The sequence below is a fragment of the Euprymna scolopes genome, chromosome 1 (assembly GCF_053919585.1).
Source record: "Euprymna scolopes isolate OS-2025 chromosome 1, ASM5391958v1, whole genome shotgun sequence".
NCBI classification, from domain to species: domain Eukaryota; kingdom Metazoa; phylum Mollusca; class Cephalopoda; order Sepiida; family Sepiolidae; genus Euprymna; species Euprymna scolopes.
Genome location: NC_136482.1, coordinates 191987558 through 192004495, shown reverse-complemented (window position 1 = coordinate 192004495; position 16938 = coordinate 191987558). Strand labels below are relative to the sequence as shown.

General features: G+C 35.8%; 1 protein-coding gene across 4 annotated transcripts in view; it reads left to right on the top strand.

The window, feature by feature from the left end:
• The window catches only part of LOC145278532 (uncharacterized), a 409834-nt gene that overhangs the window by 380576 nt on the left and 12320 nt on the right, over window positions 1-16938 (top strand). For all 4 annotated transcript variants that reach the window (XM_080130667.1, XM_080130669.1, XM_080130668.1 and 1 more), the window contains 5 exons: window positions 15-182; window positions 2004-2186; window positions 3961-4161; window positions 10546-10776; window positions 15437-15557. In XM_080130667.1, the coding sequence (XP_079986793.1) occupies window positions 15-182; window positions 2004-2186; window positions 3961-4161; window positions 10546-10776; window positions 15437-15557 (904 nt within the window). The remainder of the gene's footprint in view (window positions 1-14; window positions 183-2003; window positions 2187-3960; window positions 4162-10545; window positions 10777-15436; window positions 15558-16938) is intronic.

Below are 16938 nucleotides of genomic sequence, written 5' to 3'. Positions count from 1 at the left end.
TTTATTTTCTTTAGACATATGCAATCATCCGATGACCTCCAAGAAATGTCCAAGTTCGCAGCCATTCTGGGTTTACGACAGATTGAACAAGACATGCCGTTTTGTTCCAACCGGAAAATGTGAAGACAATCCCGTACAATTTAGTTCTGAAATGGATTGCAAAGAGCAATGTGCACCACAAGGTATGACGTCATTATATAAGTGTTGTATAAACTTTGTGGGAAAGAAAGATATTTCATGTATGACATTTTCTCACAATTTCATATTTTTTTCTGTTTCATCTTTCCTGTATCTGGTTGGCATTGATTATGAGGTTTGGTTTTCACATGTTAGGATTTTTTAAAATATTCGTCTGTTTTTATCATTGTCATGTATTATATTATTATTATTATTATTATTATTATTATTATTATTATTATTATTATTATTTGTATTCACTTGGAGTTTTCACACACGCCATGATTAAAGATTTCTCTCAACAACCTGTGGTGTTGCCTGGAGTCTAGGTGATAATAACTCTCCCCCAGATTTCTAGTGCATTATGTTATTCATTGTATTTGTGTTAGGTTACTAGGTAAATATTATAATATGGCACAGCATCAGTTACTTCCCTTTGTTTTATGGAACTCTTCAGTCTTACATTATTAGATGTTTTGGAAACTGTTTATTTATATTTATAAATCCGATAGGATCAGTGAAATATCAGTTAATTTTAATTAAGATTATTAAAAGCCAAACCTCCTATACACCATTTTGGTCACGTGAGGCAGTATTTATGTTAGAAATAAACATTCGGATTTTTTTAATGGAAATTGTTCCAGACAAGGTATAAAGCCACTTGATGTACGAAACTAACAAGAATGAATGATGATTATCGCACAGACAGAAGGTGTTTATTGCTCTTAGTTTTAAAAAAAGCCAATATAGGAAGACAGTCAACAGGAAGAGAGTTCCACACGCTGTCAGTTTTTGCTAAGATGCTGCTGGAATAGGAATTTATATTACCATGATATATAAAACAGTTAATTGATGGAAACTACTTACCAGTGAGTCAAACGAGCTGGAATAAAGGAAGCAGGGAATAGATAAGATAATTCTGAAGAATACATGCCATAATAGTAGTTATAGAAAAAGATTGAGACTAGCAACATCACGGCTAGGAGACAGTGAGATGGCAGAGAAGAAGAAATGGTGGAGCTAATTAAATTACAAATACGTGTCTGCATCTTCTAAAGATCAAATTGAACAGAGATTCACCAGCTCAAATATGATCATGTGATCTGATAGTAGATTCGTGTAGATAGAGAATAGCCCCAGGTTTAAAGCGATAGAGAAAACCAACTTTAAGAGAAACAGAAACAGCGATGTTTGTAATATACGAACTCCAAGAAAGATTTGATGAGAAAGAAACACCAAGACGTTTTAGAGTGGATTTTTCCTCAAGAGCAAAATTATCCATGAGAATCTCAGGAAAGAAAAAGGACACACCTACGATTGAAAGGCACGAGCTGACTTTTAACAGGATAAAACGAAACAAGTCATTTCGTACTCCAATCAACAAATGTATAAAGAAGGAGTGGGGGGGGGGCTAATCAAATTACGGATACGTTTCTTCGCCTTATCAAGAACCTCTGAATGGAACAGAAATTCATTAACCCGAATATGACAACAGTACTCCATATATGGTCTGATAGTAGACGTGTAGATATAGAAAATAGGCTTGAGCGATAGAGAGAACAAACTTTACGAGAATCAGAAAGGTTAATGGATTTAATCTATGAACTCCAAGAAAGATTTGTGAGAAAGAAGGACTAAAAAGTTCAAGAGTTGATTTCACCTCAAGATTTATTTTTCATGCATTTAATCGAGCTATTAAAAACCTTTCTATATTGGCATTCTAAGTTCGGCAAATAATAAGTTCACCCTTGTGACGTACTTTTCGTTACAAACACCAAATCTCCATTATAATTAATCAACAATTTTTTTCTTATTATCGTTTTTAGATGAAGAAGCGAAAGATGTTTGCCATTTCAATATGGAAGAAGGTCCTTGCCGGGCCTACATTCGCGTTTGGTATTATAATACGGACGAAGCTATTTGCAAACCCTTTATATATGGTGGGTGTGAGGGAAATAAAAACCGCTTCGATACGAAACAGAAATGCGACATGGTGTGCAACAAACACAGTGAGTATTTGAAACTTCGAACGAATCAATCTATATATAAATGTCGTTCTGTCTGTCAGTTTCCCGTCCAATCAACTACTTTTAATTATTAGATATAACATGATGAGATTTCGTAGGAATTATATGTGCATGCCTGTACGCACATATATTATATTTAATTAAACACTTCCGTGTTTGAATATATGGTTAAGTGCTAGTTTTACCTATTAAGAACTGCTTTAAGGCTTCACCGCTCACTCATTTTGCGACCAAATTAAAAAGAAATTTTACAGTTCATAGGTCACTTTCTCAACCATATTTTGAAAAATAAATTTTAAATTTTCGTTCAGTAAAACAAAAGTTATAATAAAATTACTGTTTTAAAATTCTCCATAATTCATAAGGAAAGTAGCGACGTTTTTTTTTTTCTTTTTGATTGGCTGTTAGTTGCCATAGAAACCAAATCTGTTCGGAACGCCGGAAATGATGATATAACAGAATATAAAAAAACACTGTCGCTAAGAATTTCCCATTGTCCCGATATGTCGATCAGCTGCACTGTCGCTGATAATTCGCCATCGCTGTGCTCAAACGCTAACCGACCTTTCGCCTTTGCTTGCGGGAAAAAAACTGTCTACTGAATGAACGCCACAATCCAGAAAGAAAAAAAGAGAGAATCAGATAGATAGATAGATAGATAGATAGATAGAGAGAGAGAGAGAGAGAGAGAGAGAGAGAGAGAGAGAGAGAGGGGGGGTAACAAGTGAAACGGAGAGAAAATATTATTCCAAAGCAAAGCCTGGAAAAATCATGGATTACATAGAAAAATGCTTTGGTCGTAGCATGAGAAAGGAGGGAGCACCTTAGGGACGCCTCGTTTACATTTCAGATATTTTTATTTATTGACATTTTAGAAGATAACATTGTTTTTAGTTGAAATTAACATAAAAATTAAGTAGATAACATTGTTTTAAGTGGAAAATCATTTTTTTCAACTTTAGATTTTCGCTCTTATAACGAAGAAACGCCGAATAGGAGGTTATGCCTATGGTATACCTCCTTAAAACAAATGAAAATACTCCAAATAAACTGAAATTAATGTCTAATATCTATTACTTTCTAATGCAATTTAATCGAGCTATTGAAAACCTTCACCGGGTTGAACAAATAGTAGTTTCTCGTCAGCTAAAAAAAAAAAAAAAAAGAACTCGCAATGACAAAATCTTTTGTTAGAAAAATATAAAATATTATTTCTTGCTTCAATCGGTAGACATAAGGGGCGAACAGGAGGTGGGCGGATTTCAGCGACGACTTATGTCGTTATTTTTATTCTCCTCATTTTACCTCGCTTGTTTATATCGACCTGTTCTCTTGCAGGTGTTTAACTCCGGAAGCTGTGAGGTCAACTACTTGACTTAGTCACCTCCAGCGACATGTTTTCACAGGTCTACACTTATCAAGCGATACTTTAGCTGTGTGTGTATACAGTAACAAAAATTGAATTTTCACAGAAGACGTCTACTTCCTGTTTACCACCTTTGCATCAAACTAAATGAAACTAAATATAGCCCAAGTTTGCACTTCATGCCTAGTAACTGCGTGTCAGAATTTATAATGATCGGTTTATTAGTTCAGGAATGAATCCTGTTAATATACAAACACATACACATACCTTTATTTCAATGGACATTTTCTTTTCAAACATTTTTTTCTATGGTCAGCTATAAGAGACACATCGTTACACTTAATCCCCAAACAATGATCTAAGTTTCTCTGATGTGCTTTCTTTTTACAGCGATTTGCGCATTGAAGAAGGACCCTGGTATTTGCTATGGCTATACGGACGCATACCATTACAATGCGGAAACGAACACTTGCGAGCATTTTGTGTATGGTGGTTGCGGAGGAAATGCTAATCGGTTCTCATCGATCAACCATTGTCAACAAGTTTGCGGTGGCCACACTCCGAATACAACCCATGTAACACACCCCAAAGGTAACCCGAACCTCTTTTCGTAACCACAGATTATTATTATTGGTACTTATGCAGAATAGAATCGCGCTGAAATAATAATAATATTTAGAAACTCAAAATATATGTTGTTTTTTTTTAAATAGATGTTTATTTACCTTTAAAGACACGAAGCAAGCTTTCGCCTGTATCGGGGCTTTTTCAAACAATTCTTTACAAGTATTTTTTTTACAAAGGAACCACTCGAGGATTTTTTTTGTTTTTTTTTTTACATTGGGGTCACCACTTATCAAGGCACACAGACCACTCAGGGATAAGGGTTATTGCGTGTACAGTAATCAATGGGATAGTATTGTAGTAATCATTAGTATTGGGGGGTTTGATAGAGTGTCTTACTTAAGGGGGCGGTTTGTCAGGAGTTTTTATATGTTGGACTTGAAGACGTCCAAGTTGTAGTCAGGTGGAAAACAGGCAAGCGGCAGAGAGTTCCACTGGCGTGTAGTTCTAAGAAAGAAGCTTTGCTCATGGAATTTGGATTTAGGCACACATAGAGAGTGGGGAAAATTATTTACAGTAGTTTCAGCCAGACGGGTGTTTCTCATGAAAGATTGGCAAGGGGGGACGAGGTATTGGAGCTCAGACGAGCACTTGCCATGGAAATAACGATAAAACAAAGACAGGCTCGCAACATCTCTTCTGTGGGAGAGAGGTTGCAGGGAAGAGAAAAGGGCCTCCCCCACTAAACCACGAAGTCTATTTTGTACTTTGTCAAGGCAGGATAGGCTGTTTTTAGCAGCTCCTGCCCAGATGTGGAAGCAGTACTCCATCCTTGGACGACTTGGCTTTTATACAGATAGAGAATTGCATCAGTAGTGAGATATCTTCTGGAGCGGTAGAAGGATCCCACCATTCTCCCAGCGTCCTTGGTAACAGATTTGATGTATGTGTTCCATTTCAGATTAGGAGTAAAGGTCAAACCCAGAAGCTTGTCAAAACATGGAGCCTCCCCAAGACGAGAGCCATCCATTTTAATTGATGCCAGATGGGGATCAGAGCGTTGATGATGTAAAGGTAGAAGCTTGTTTTTGGATGTATTAAAAGTGACCAGCCATCTCTTCCCCCATTGTACCACGTGCTCGAGATCAGAGGAGATAGAATTAGAGAGAACTTTGTCATTTACGGCCTTTGATGTGTTGCCGTAGATGGTCGTGTCATCAGCATAGATGTCAATGAATGATTTAAGTATGTGTTTTGGGAGATCATTGATGTAGATCAGGAAGAGAGTTGGCCCCAGGATGGACCCCTGGGGGATTCCAGCATTAATACTGTGAGCCTCTGATTTCTGTCCATCAACCACTACTCTTATGCTGTGGTTGTGTTTATTCATAAATAGAACCACAGCATAACAGAAGAAGATGAATGAAAATTTACAGAAAACCAAACGTTTTGGGTTGGCGGCTTGTCGGTGAGGTAACGTGGATTTACACTTACATGAAATCTGGTGTTTAGGTCACTCGAATAACGTTTGACCAGTCTATCGCTCAAAAGATTACCTGATTCAGCATAAAAGTCATTTACACATTAAGATGATGAGTTGTTTCTACATCGGAGGAGATGCTTCAACTTTTATCTTGGAATGTTGTAAACTTGACTTCCCTTTCTCTTCCCATTATTTTCTTTGGCCTCGCACGATTATTTACTGCATCTGGAAATCATGGAATTTCTGGCTGTATTTTTGTCATTCTGTATCGAAAGAAAATCATTATTTCTGAATGCGTTTATACGCGAGTAGCAGTAAATACGAAGAAAAATGTTTCGACATCACCAACCGCATTTATTTTAGCATCGCATGAAAACAGTAGCAAGAAAGAAAACACGGCTATTTGGAATGGAATCACAAGAAATGTCAGTAATAGTGTTAGCCGTAACAATAATAGCAATATTTTGAATACACATGCACCATCCCTAAAAGTGTCTATATAAATTTATTTGAACGCAATTATCTTGTATTATTTTCGGAATCTATTAATGGTGTTACGTTATCCTGTGGTTCTACTTATTCGTCAATCGTGTGCCAAAATGCTCGGCGAATGTATATAACAAACACTGTCAATTGTGGGTATAAAAAAAATAGTGATTCTTGTAATAATACTTCCACAAATATGTTATGGAGAGAGAGAGAGAGAGAGAGAGAGAGAGAGAGAGAGAGAGAGAGAGAGAGAGGGGGGGGTATATGGTGGAGTAATGACATATAACACGAATATATAAACGTGGCATACCTGGTTCTGATGCTTTTTTCCGGTGGGTTCTTCTATCATCTCGAAGGAGTTGATTCTCTTGACAAGAAGACGTATGCGATTTACTCAAGACAATGGGTTGTTTTTTTATATATTTCTTTATTCTCTCCCAGGCATTACACTCAGCAGAGGATTGATCGACGATCTTTGCTTAGGTGGTTAATTCTTACACGTCCCACGTCTGAAACGCCCCCCTCCCCGCCTTTGAGAGGTGACCTCTTTCAATTCATCTTCTTCTGTTGACGTCCTCAATTCAACTCATCTATTTTTCTCAGCTTACTAGAACCACGCGACAGACACGTATTTCTGGGTCAGCTGATCAGGCGCTCTTCCGATGCAATTGATCGGTCACCGAGCATAATGTAACTTTGGCATGTTTTAACAATATATCAAAACACAGCCCCCCCCCGTTCACCACCCCAGTCAGATAGATAGATCGATAGATAAAAAAATAGATAGATAACTAGATCGATAGATATATCGATAATACACACACATATATATATGGATAGATCGATAGACAGATAATAACAAATAATTTTTTGTGTTCCCAATTACATACCAAAGGTTACTGAGTGTGCGGCAGTCATTGGGACAATAGCGTAGCAATCATTAGTAGTGGAAATTTGGTAAAGCTTGTTTAGAAGACGATCATATTGTAGTCAGCTGAATTATTTATATATATAAAAAAAAGATAGCTTGAAAAAAGCCCTGACACGGGCGAAAGCTGTTCCATGTCTTTAAAGGTAAATAAACATCTCTTTTAAAGAAAAAAAAATCATCGCTTGGATTTCTTAAAAAAAATGTTAATATTTATTCTTTACAATATTTAAAAAACAAAAAAATGCTACATTATTTCTTATTTAGAAACCCATTTTAAACAATAGGAGAGTGGGTCTTTCTTTTTTTTTTTTTTTTTTAACTATTCTGTACTTTCATCTAACAATAAAATATCTAAACAAAATATACTGTAAAAATTGAATTTAACTAGAAAATTTGACCTAAAAACCAGCACGGTCCGCATTCTGCATAAGTACCTTTAGATGATGATGATGATGATGATGATGATGATGATGATGATGATGAAGTTCGCATAAGCAAAAGCTTCTTTAAGATGCGTGCAGTTGAAATCTGTGCAACTCTCGCTTTAGTCCTCACATTCCATAAGCGATGTTTCTGACAAAGCGGGAATAATTGCTGTTTTATGGGTCAAAATATATTCCATCTAACACTTATTGGCAAGTTTTTTTGGGGTTTTTTATCTTGATGTAGTATTATTTTTTAGTTCCTTACGTCAAATGGTTTCACTTGTGTGGAGAGATTTCCATAAAAAATATTCACAATAGTTCGAATATATGATTCTTCTTCTTCTTCTTCTTCTTCTTCTTCTTCTTCTTCTTACTACTACTACTACTACTACTACTAAACAGAAATAAAAACCTTTTTTACATAAGGAAAACATTCAATAAAACACTCTCCCTCTAAAACAAATACTAACAACAAGCAGCTTCTTTATAAACCTAAGATATCTATATATATAAAAGCGAAAATGTATGTTTGTATGTGTGTTCGCTTTTTTTGTATGTCTACAAAAGGCTTTTTTCAGAGAAGCGGTCGGTCGGTTCACAACTTTTTAAAACTTTTTATATCACATATAAATCGTAATATCTCAAAGTTAACAACGAAGCTCACCTGCCTATTTAATTTGCTCGACTTCTGGAAGATAAATATTCAACATTTGTCGCTCGCCGCATGTGGGTTAGTCTTTTTCCTATAACATCTTGGGAAAATAAAAATAAAAAAAAGCGTTCCCGCAGTAAATGAAATACCATCCCGCAGTCAAACTTGACCTCATTAAGTCATTAAAACGGGCACCTGCCAAATCCAAGTAATTAAATAAATTCAAACGTGTTTCCATTAGCATCTCGCGGTAGCCCAATGGTTAAAACCGTCGCACTCGTTTTTTTTTTTGTTTTTTTTTCACACTTTAATTTACAACGGTTCGGGTTCGATCCTCATACTTACCTACCAAAACATTTTTTTATTTTACCCCCCCCCCGGAGTTTTCACACACACCTCCAAACACCCGGGGAACGTCGGGTACCCCTCGCTAGTATTTTATAAAAGATCTAAAAAATGAACAATGCTAAAAGGGGTTTCAGATTTAACCGAAGTTATGCAGTTGTAAAAGTACTTTTTTAAGACGACCTAATAATATGTTATTAGATTCGAGATTATATATAAAGAGGAGGATGTTGTCCGTAATATGCATATAAATAGTTTATTCGAAGGTTATAACACTGCTAGCATATCCGGAGATTGTAAAAAAAGAAGTTTGAAAAGAGGGTGATTTGTTTAAAAATTTTAATTTTACTTGTTTTTAATTATCTTCATCGGTCATTAGCTCTCGCCAAAGAGTTACCTCCCTTCTATAATTTACAAACACATTTATTCAAATAGAGCATGGATCTCCAAACTACGACTCGGCGGCCCAGATCCGCCCGACCAAAGTCTTTAATCCAACCCGCGGAGCTCTTATTAAAAACGTAAAAATATTCCGGAAAAAATTAGAAAGTGAAAATATGTGAGAATAGTGTGGTCGTGATGTAAGTAAAAATATGTGAATATAGTCGTTTATGTTTTTTTTTTTGTTTTTTTTTTCAGAAAATGATTAAAAGAATGCAGTTTTAGAAAACCAGTTTTACTAAAAAAGCAAAGCTAATGTGCAAAGCAGTATAAAACACGTCCAAATTATTTTTTGACCCGCATAGCTCTAAAATGTCAGCAATATACTTTCCTTCACACTCCGTTCGAAAACGTTGGAAACCCCTGCACTGGAGTAACGAGGTACAATTAAATTAGCACTAAATTCAATAAAATATGATAAAAATAAGTATAATTAATTTTAAACTAAGTATAATTAAGTAAAAAAAAAGTACACCCAACAAATATACTTAATTATACAACATTTTGATTTTCGTAGTCTGTGGGAATGCAACGTCTGTTGACACTAACAACAATTTTTACCGCTAAAACACCAACAACAATTTTTACCGCCAAAACAAATATGCACGAAGGCAAAGAAAAAAGAAATAGAAACACCTTACAAAAAGGTATATCACCGAAATGTCGTAAATTTCCAGCATCACATAATATTTGAGTGAGCAAAGAAAAAATCTGAAAAGAGTCACTGTCTATAAAAATGTCTATAATTTTGTTTATAAAATTATAAACAAAATGTTTTCATTTATTGAGATTGTCGGACTGACTTCCTCATCTTGGTTGTTATAGTCACAACGTTTCGGCTGTTTTGCCTTCCGGCCTTCATCAGGTGTTTTGTATCGAACTGGGGAACCGTTTGTTAGGAGTCTCGAACCTTTTGTTTATAAAATTATAAACAAAATGTCTATAATTTTATTGATAAAAATGTCTATAATTTTATTTATAAAAATGTCTATAATTTTATTTATAAAAATGTCTATAATTTTATTTATAAAAATGTCTATAATTTTGTTTATAAAAATGTCTATAATTTTGTTTATAAAAATGTCTATAATTTTGTTTATATGCCCTAGGACGTGTTTTTTCTCAGGTTACGATATGGAATACGATGTTTTGCCGGCCCCTGGTTACAGTATTTGCCCCGCCTTACGGTGCTATTTATAATGTTATTTGATTAGATACATGTGTATTATATACTGTATTGTATTTTGTCACTAATTTTTAATGCCGTATCCCGTAAAATGTTTATACTTTTGTTTGTACTACAAAATTCTATAATTTTTTCTATGAAATTTTTATAATGTTGTCTATAAAATGTCTATAATTTTATCTATAAAATGTCTTTATTTTTTTCTATAAAATGTCTATAATTTTTTCTATAAAATGTCTATAATTTTTTTATAAAATTTCTATAATTTTTTTCATAAAATGTCTAATTTTTTTCTATAAAATTTCTATAACTTTATCTAGAAAATTTCTATAACTTTTTATAAAATTTCTATAAATTTTTTCATAAAATGTCTACAATTTTGTTTGTCTATAACTATCTACAAAATGTTTTTTCCCCTAATTTTGTTTCTGATTGTATGTTTTGTTTTTCCCCCTACAGAACCGGGCAAGTGTCAATTAAAACCCGATTCAGGTCCATGCCAAGATAGAATCCTTTCTTGGTATTTCGATTACCAAACCGGTCTCTGTTCCCGTTTCTATTATACGGGATGTGGTGGCAATGAAAACAGATTCCAAACTGAACTCGACTGCAAAACATCTTGTAAATCATTTAATCCAAGGACAACAATGCACACAACATTCGCACCAGTTACAGATAATTCCTTGGTCGGTGAGTAACTCGTTCTCTTTCTTTATAACGAACTATTCCATAAGCTATACGTTCATAGTGATGGAACTATGTAGTTATGTAACGTTGTTGCGCTCTCTAACGGACCCAAATGTTATATGCAAAGACAGTTGCAAAGGAAATTAGAACTTCGACACAAACTTTCCTGGTGAAAGAAAAAAGTTTTTATTTTCTTTGTTTTGCCACACCAGCCGCTGACATGTATTTAACACCAGGATGTTCTCTCTTTCTGGCCGCCACGTCAACCGGCTCTCAAACCACAGCACCAGACACAGCTGGCTGTCAATACACGACACCAGACATAGCTGATTCTCAATCGAATGGGTAAGAGGAAGAGCTGTTGCATGCTTGCCGAACATAACTTCCAACTCACCACGTGTCTTTTTCTTCTTTTTCTCCACCTCTTTCCTTCCGATCTTTATGCCTATATATACAGGGTGTTCCAAAAGTCTTGGGCACATTTTGACATTGAATATCTCTAGAACTAAAAAAACACATCTGGCATATTTTGGTATAGCCTTACAAAAAACTTAATGCATTTAGCTTTAAAATGGCACCGCTTTCATCTTACTAACCATTCACAATTAAGCAGTTATGCGGACTTGGAATGTGCCCAAGACTTTTGGAGCACCCTGTACATTAAAAGGAATCTGGTCAGTTCCAGATGGGTGACCATTTGGGAAGGCTAGGTACTGTGTGTACCACTCCGAGTAATAAGAAATTTCCAGGTTGGTAGCTGTAGGCGGATTAATTCACTGGGAGAGGTATGCACCCCTAGTCTTAGTTAAGACATCCATCTACGAGAATTGTGATGACGTCGGCAGCAGGACATTGGATGGCCATGGAGGAGGATGAATCTCTAGCAGATCAACGGTTCTATGGTATTAAGAATTACGTTATTTGACTGCAGCTATGCGGATGATCTAACAGGCAAACAGGCGATTCAGATGCAACTGCGCTGGAAAGGTAATGGCAACCCACCCCATGTATTCTGCCAAGTTCAAATCACGTGATGTCTTCAGAGGAATCGAACCAACAATAGACCGATGCCTATAGAGAACACTAACCATGATTTCATCTACGGCATGAACATGCCACGACACAAGAAGAAGAAGAAGAAGAAGAAGAAGAAGAAGAAGAAGAAGAAGAAGAAGAAGAAGAAGAAGAAGAAGAAGAAGAAGAAGAAGAAGAGATGCATTCTACTCCATCACGTCCACGTCAAGGCTTAAAATGCTGACTCGGCACGTGAGTCGTCACTTAACGGCAAAACCAGACTACGTTACACTCGTGAAAAACCAAATCTATGATCTGGTGTTCTACAACATGTTTTAATCATACCAACGTGTTTGTTTCTTTCAATCACACCTAAAATAATACTAAAAGAGACGCAGTGACAATAGGGATATATGACATCTATGTATATAAAGTTAGGTGTATGTGTATGCTTTTATAAGGGTTTAGGGTAAGTTGGAGTGTGTATTTCAGAGGCCAGAAAAAGTGCATGAGTTTTGTCATGAGTACTAAGCAAACTTTTTGTGGCGTCATCTTTTATCCTGAAAAAAAATCTGCGTTCAATTGGCTTACTAAACTTACACTTTGAATTTGCACTTAAACAACGCTTTTATCACGGAGAAAACATATCTTTATACATGAGAGCGAGATAAAATGATGAATTAATGCTACTGCGATAAACAATGCTAAGGAAATTTTATTTGTCCTTTTTAACTATATACTAGCAGGGAGATCCAACGTTGTCCGGGATTAAATAAGGATCAACGAATATTCCACATTTCCAATACTTTTATTGTAATTGAAATCGATGAAATTACCCATTTTTCAATCAAAGTGATTGGTTGCCTGCTTTAGTCAGGAACCCACTGTGGTGCACCAGGAGGAAGCTTACATGCCTCCCCACAGCGACTTAGATCATAATACATTTCAATCTACATTGCACTGTAGTGAATCTACTGTTGATTTTATGAAAGTTCTTTTATATAATGACTTTAATTAAAGTTTAAGATGCAAATGTCAAGTATCATGGTTCAGTTGTGGTCTAGACAGAAACATTCATTTCGAATTATTTCCTGTTTTATCAAAGAACCCACTGTTGATTCTATACACCGGGCCCTTCTGCTTGTACGGTGATAAAAACTTCTTAAATGCAGTTGTGGTGTTAGACTGTATAAAAGTGTTAACTTTGGTCAAAATCGAACTTTTCGTTCTTTAATAAGATTTTTTCGATGATTGATTTTCATTACTTACCGGGTGTATTTCGATACAGAACCTATTTAAGAACACTCCCTGTAACATAAAATCCATTTGTGTGAAATTTTATAGAACTTGGCCCAGCTCATATGAAACTCTCTCTCTCTTTCTCTCTCTCTCTCTCTCTCTCTCTCTCTCTCTCTCTCTCTCTCTCACACACACACACACACACACACACACACACACACACACACACAAAGATGCCTTTGATATATATGCAGAGATATTATAATTTGTTGAGGATGATATTTTATATCTTAAAACCGGACAGCCACGTTAATTCAATATAATATTTGGACAATATCAGCCATGGATGTTTTTCTCTGAACCAAGGCAACAGAGTCTTGCGATGTATTGTTCCTTGTTGACTGAGTTATCTATCTAGTCCTGTGCAGTTCTAGAAGGTCCGCTCTTTCATATTTTACCTTCTCCCTTTGAGAGGAGTTAGTTTATTTCTATTCGCCTAAAGCACTCCTACAGAAGAACGTCGGCAGGTCTGTCTAGGCACTTTCTTCAGGCTAGAGTTCTTATCAACTAGGACATTGTAATTTTATTAAAAACAACTTATTTTGGTTTTCCTACTTATTTGTGGCCTGTTTGCGTTAAAAATTAATATTTAATATTTAAAAGAAATAATATGCGTTTTATGTTACCGTAGTTATGTTTCCTGTGAATATTTAAGATGGCTGACAACGGATTATTTTAGTCATAACGAATATTAGCAGTAACTTATAACTAGGGCTATGACAACAGCATATTCTTTTCATTGTTTTGACTCTTAAGCATATGTAACCCCTCTCTGTGAGAAGGTGGTTATGACTTCTGTTTATCTGAATTCTCGGCTCGTGTCGTCTAGTCTTCTCTGAGATTCTTACATGAAATCTGGTATGCTGAAAGCGAATATCTAAGCAGCAGGCAGGAAGAAAGACAACTCATGTAGACTATTCTACTGAAGCTTAATTTCGCAGAATTATGTACAAATGTTTTTGCAAATATCACTCAGTTTTTGTAAGTTTTTTTCACAGTCTCAAATTGCTTCACAGACAGCGACAGACGGTTGGATGAGGGGGCAGAAGTCACGTCTCTGTACGGTCTGTTCTTCTCGAAGTCAACAAGTGATCTCTTCTTCTCTAACTCCAACTGACTAATTTTAGCAAAGCAGTCGTATATATAGTAAGGTATGTGCATGGGGTGGAAACTTCCCCTCAGCCAATAAGATTTCGCCACGAAATTGAAAGCGCCAGGTCCTTGCGTGGGCATAATTCCCATACCTGAAATCTGAATGTTGGGTCTCACGATTTTCAAGGCCAGATGTCAATTCTGACATCCGGCATAGAGTTCACTAAGGCCAGACAATGTTATACGTGAAATTTCCTGTCATCAACTTTTTAGCTGCAAAGATATATTTTTCTGGTTTCAAACAATATCTATTTTGACATGAAATAAAAAATATATATTTATCTTTTCTATCTTAAATCCTTGGGTTATCTGGCGTCACCCGGGAATGATAAGCTATCTCAGCATAGTGCTAAAGCTCCTCAATGGGGGATTACGTCACATATATATCCATTAATATCTTATATATTTTTATATAGACTGATGTGGTTCTCGGCTGATTGACCGTGTCTTACTGTGTCGGATATATACTTGAGAGTCAAAACAATGAAAAGAATATTCTGTTGTTACAGGCCTAATTATAACTTGTTTTAAATATTGAAATTTAAACTTATTTCAACGCAACTAGGTTACTAGTAAGTAAAGCCAAATATCTTTTGATTTATTTGCCAACAGTATTTATTTTTTAAATAATTTATGTCGCTAATAATAAAGTTGGCCCAGTGTTCTACTCCAGATATTGTGTACGTGGAATTCCCAAATTTGCTCAATTGCATAATGATTAGGTAAATGAATAATCCTTTGACCATATTTGGGAAATCTATTGATTCGTGATTACATTCGACGTCTTGTTATAATAAATGTGACTCGCTATATCATTCCAAAACTAGTTCGGAATGTTGAACCTTTAAAAAATCGTGACATCTACTTTTAAATTTCTGTAATTAGACATTTCAATTTCTCTAAATTTATTCCTTAAAATCCACTGAGATTCGCCATAATCGTTAACAACCGAATATTTATAGACAAAACATTAGTTGTTAAAGAAAAACGCATAAAGATTACAGAGTTAGCCCCCTTTAAAAGAGTTTAAATGTGATGTGAACAGACATCTTCTTGCTCAACTTCCTATTTAGACTGTCTCTGTATGCACGATCCTTAATTCACACTGGCCCGTTATATCTCAGTGGCAAAGTGCCTTTGTTGGGTCAGTATGATTAAAATAAAAATGGGTTATAAAATATTTGTTTTACATTTTCAGAAAATCCTCAGAACAGATTCGTGAAAATTCATGTAGTTCCTAAAGAGACCCTCAAATTACACTGTGGAGAATTGATTGATAGTACAGGAGCAGCAAACCCTGTGATCTGGACACACGACGGGTAAGTACCAACAAATCCTCCTCCTCCTCCTCATAATCATCATCATCATCATCATCAAATGTATTGGCAAAGACATTATTTGCTGCGAAAAAATAAATTATCCTTGAGTGGCCTTTGGTCCTTAATAAGTGATTGCTTTCTAGCAAAAAAAAAAAAAAAAATAGTGACAATGCAATCTCCTATCTGAGTCCTTTCTACTTGTTCTTTTTTATACGGTTTTTCGCTTTGTTCCTTTTTCTGCTAACTCCTTCTCAACGCATTTTAATCTAAATATATTCTATGCCTGTACTCATATTGTCACCGCTTATGCATACTGAAATACTGATCAGATGTGATGACAAGTACTATAGGTTCATAGGCAATATAAATTGAAAACAAATACATTGACAACATTGCCATGGCTGCTCCAAAGAAGGTGGGCTCCCTCTACCGTGCTAGAAAATTACTCACACCAGAGAGCATCCTATATCTTTACAGAGCCACAACCTCTATCCCATTGCTGCAATGTCAAATCCCTGTACCTGCTTTGAAAGTATTTTAATGGAATGTTATCTGATAAACTCATAGCACTTGTGCCCCTTTAACGTACATAGTTCTGACTAACCTGACAAGCAACAAAATTCCACTCTTTCACTGTTGAAGTCCATAGATCCCAGAAAGTCTTCTACTCTAATAGTTTTGTCTCTGGAACTGTTATACTTGGGAATTCCCTCCCTGTTTCTTGCTTCCTTGACTATATTAAACTGCGAAAGTTTATAGATAATGTGAACAAACACCATGCTGCTCAACTACCCACAGTCCCCTATTAGACATGATCTCAAATAACCGCCCCTTACATTTCAAGTGGCTATATGCTTTGTTTGGAGATAAAAAGGGTTAAAAAAAGAAGGTTATCAAATGTTTAAAAATCTGATTTTCAAAACTAAAATGATTGTTCCGATTTACTTGCCTCCCCACGAGGGCAGAATTAGACACCAAGGTTTGTTTTTAATGCGTTTCCCGGATGTCTGTAGGTGTGTGTTGAGCAAAAAAAAAAAAGTTGTAGTAGGCAGGCAGACTCGAACCCGTGATGCGAAGGCGGAAAAGAAAGTGAAAGAAACAAAACAAAAAAAACGTGGCGCGTTAGCTGCTGCGCCCATCCCAAACCGGAAGTGACGTAGGTTCAAATTAAGGCCAGAGAATCGAAAAACGCGATGACTTTCGAAAATATCGGCGGAAAATGCGACCTCTCCGTGAAGAAAAGTGCCCAGTTGAGTGTAAAGGAATTAATGTTTTTGGCCAATTTTTCGATATTTGTCGTCCGAAGGGTCGAGCTTCAAAATGATACAGATCTCGTAAAAATCCGTTGCTTCTGTCGAAAGTTTTTTCGATACATACATAC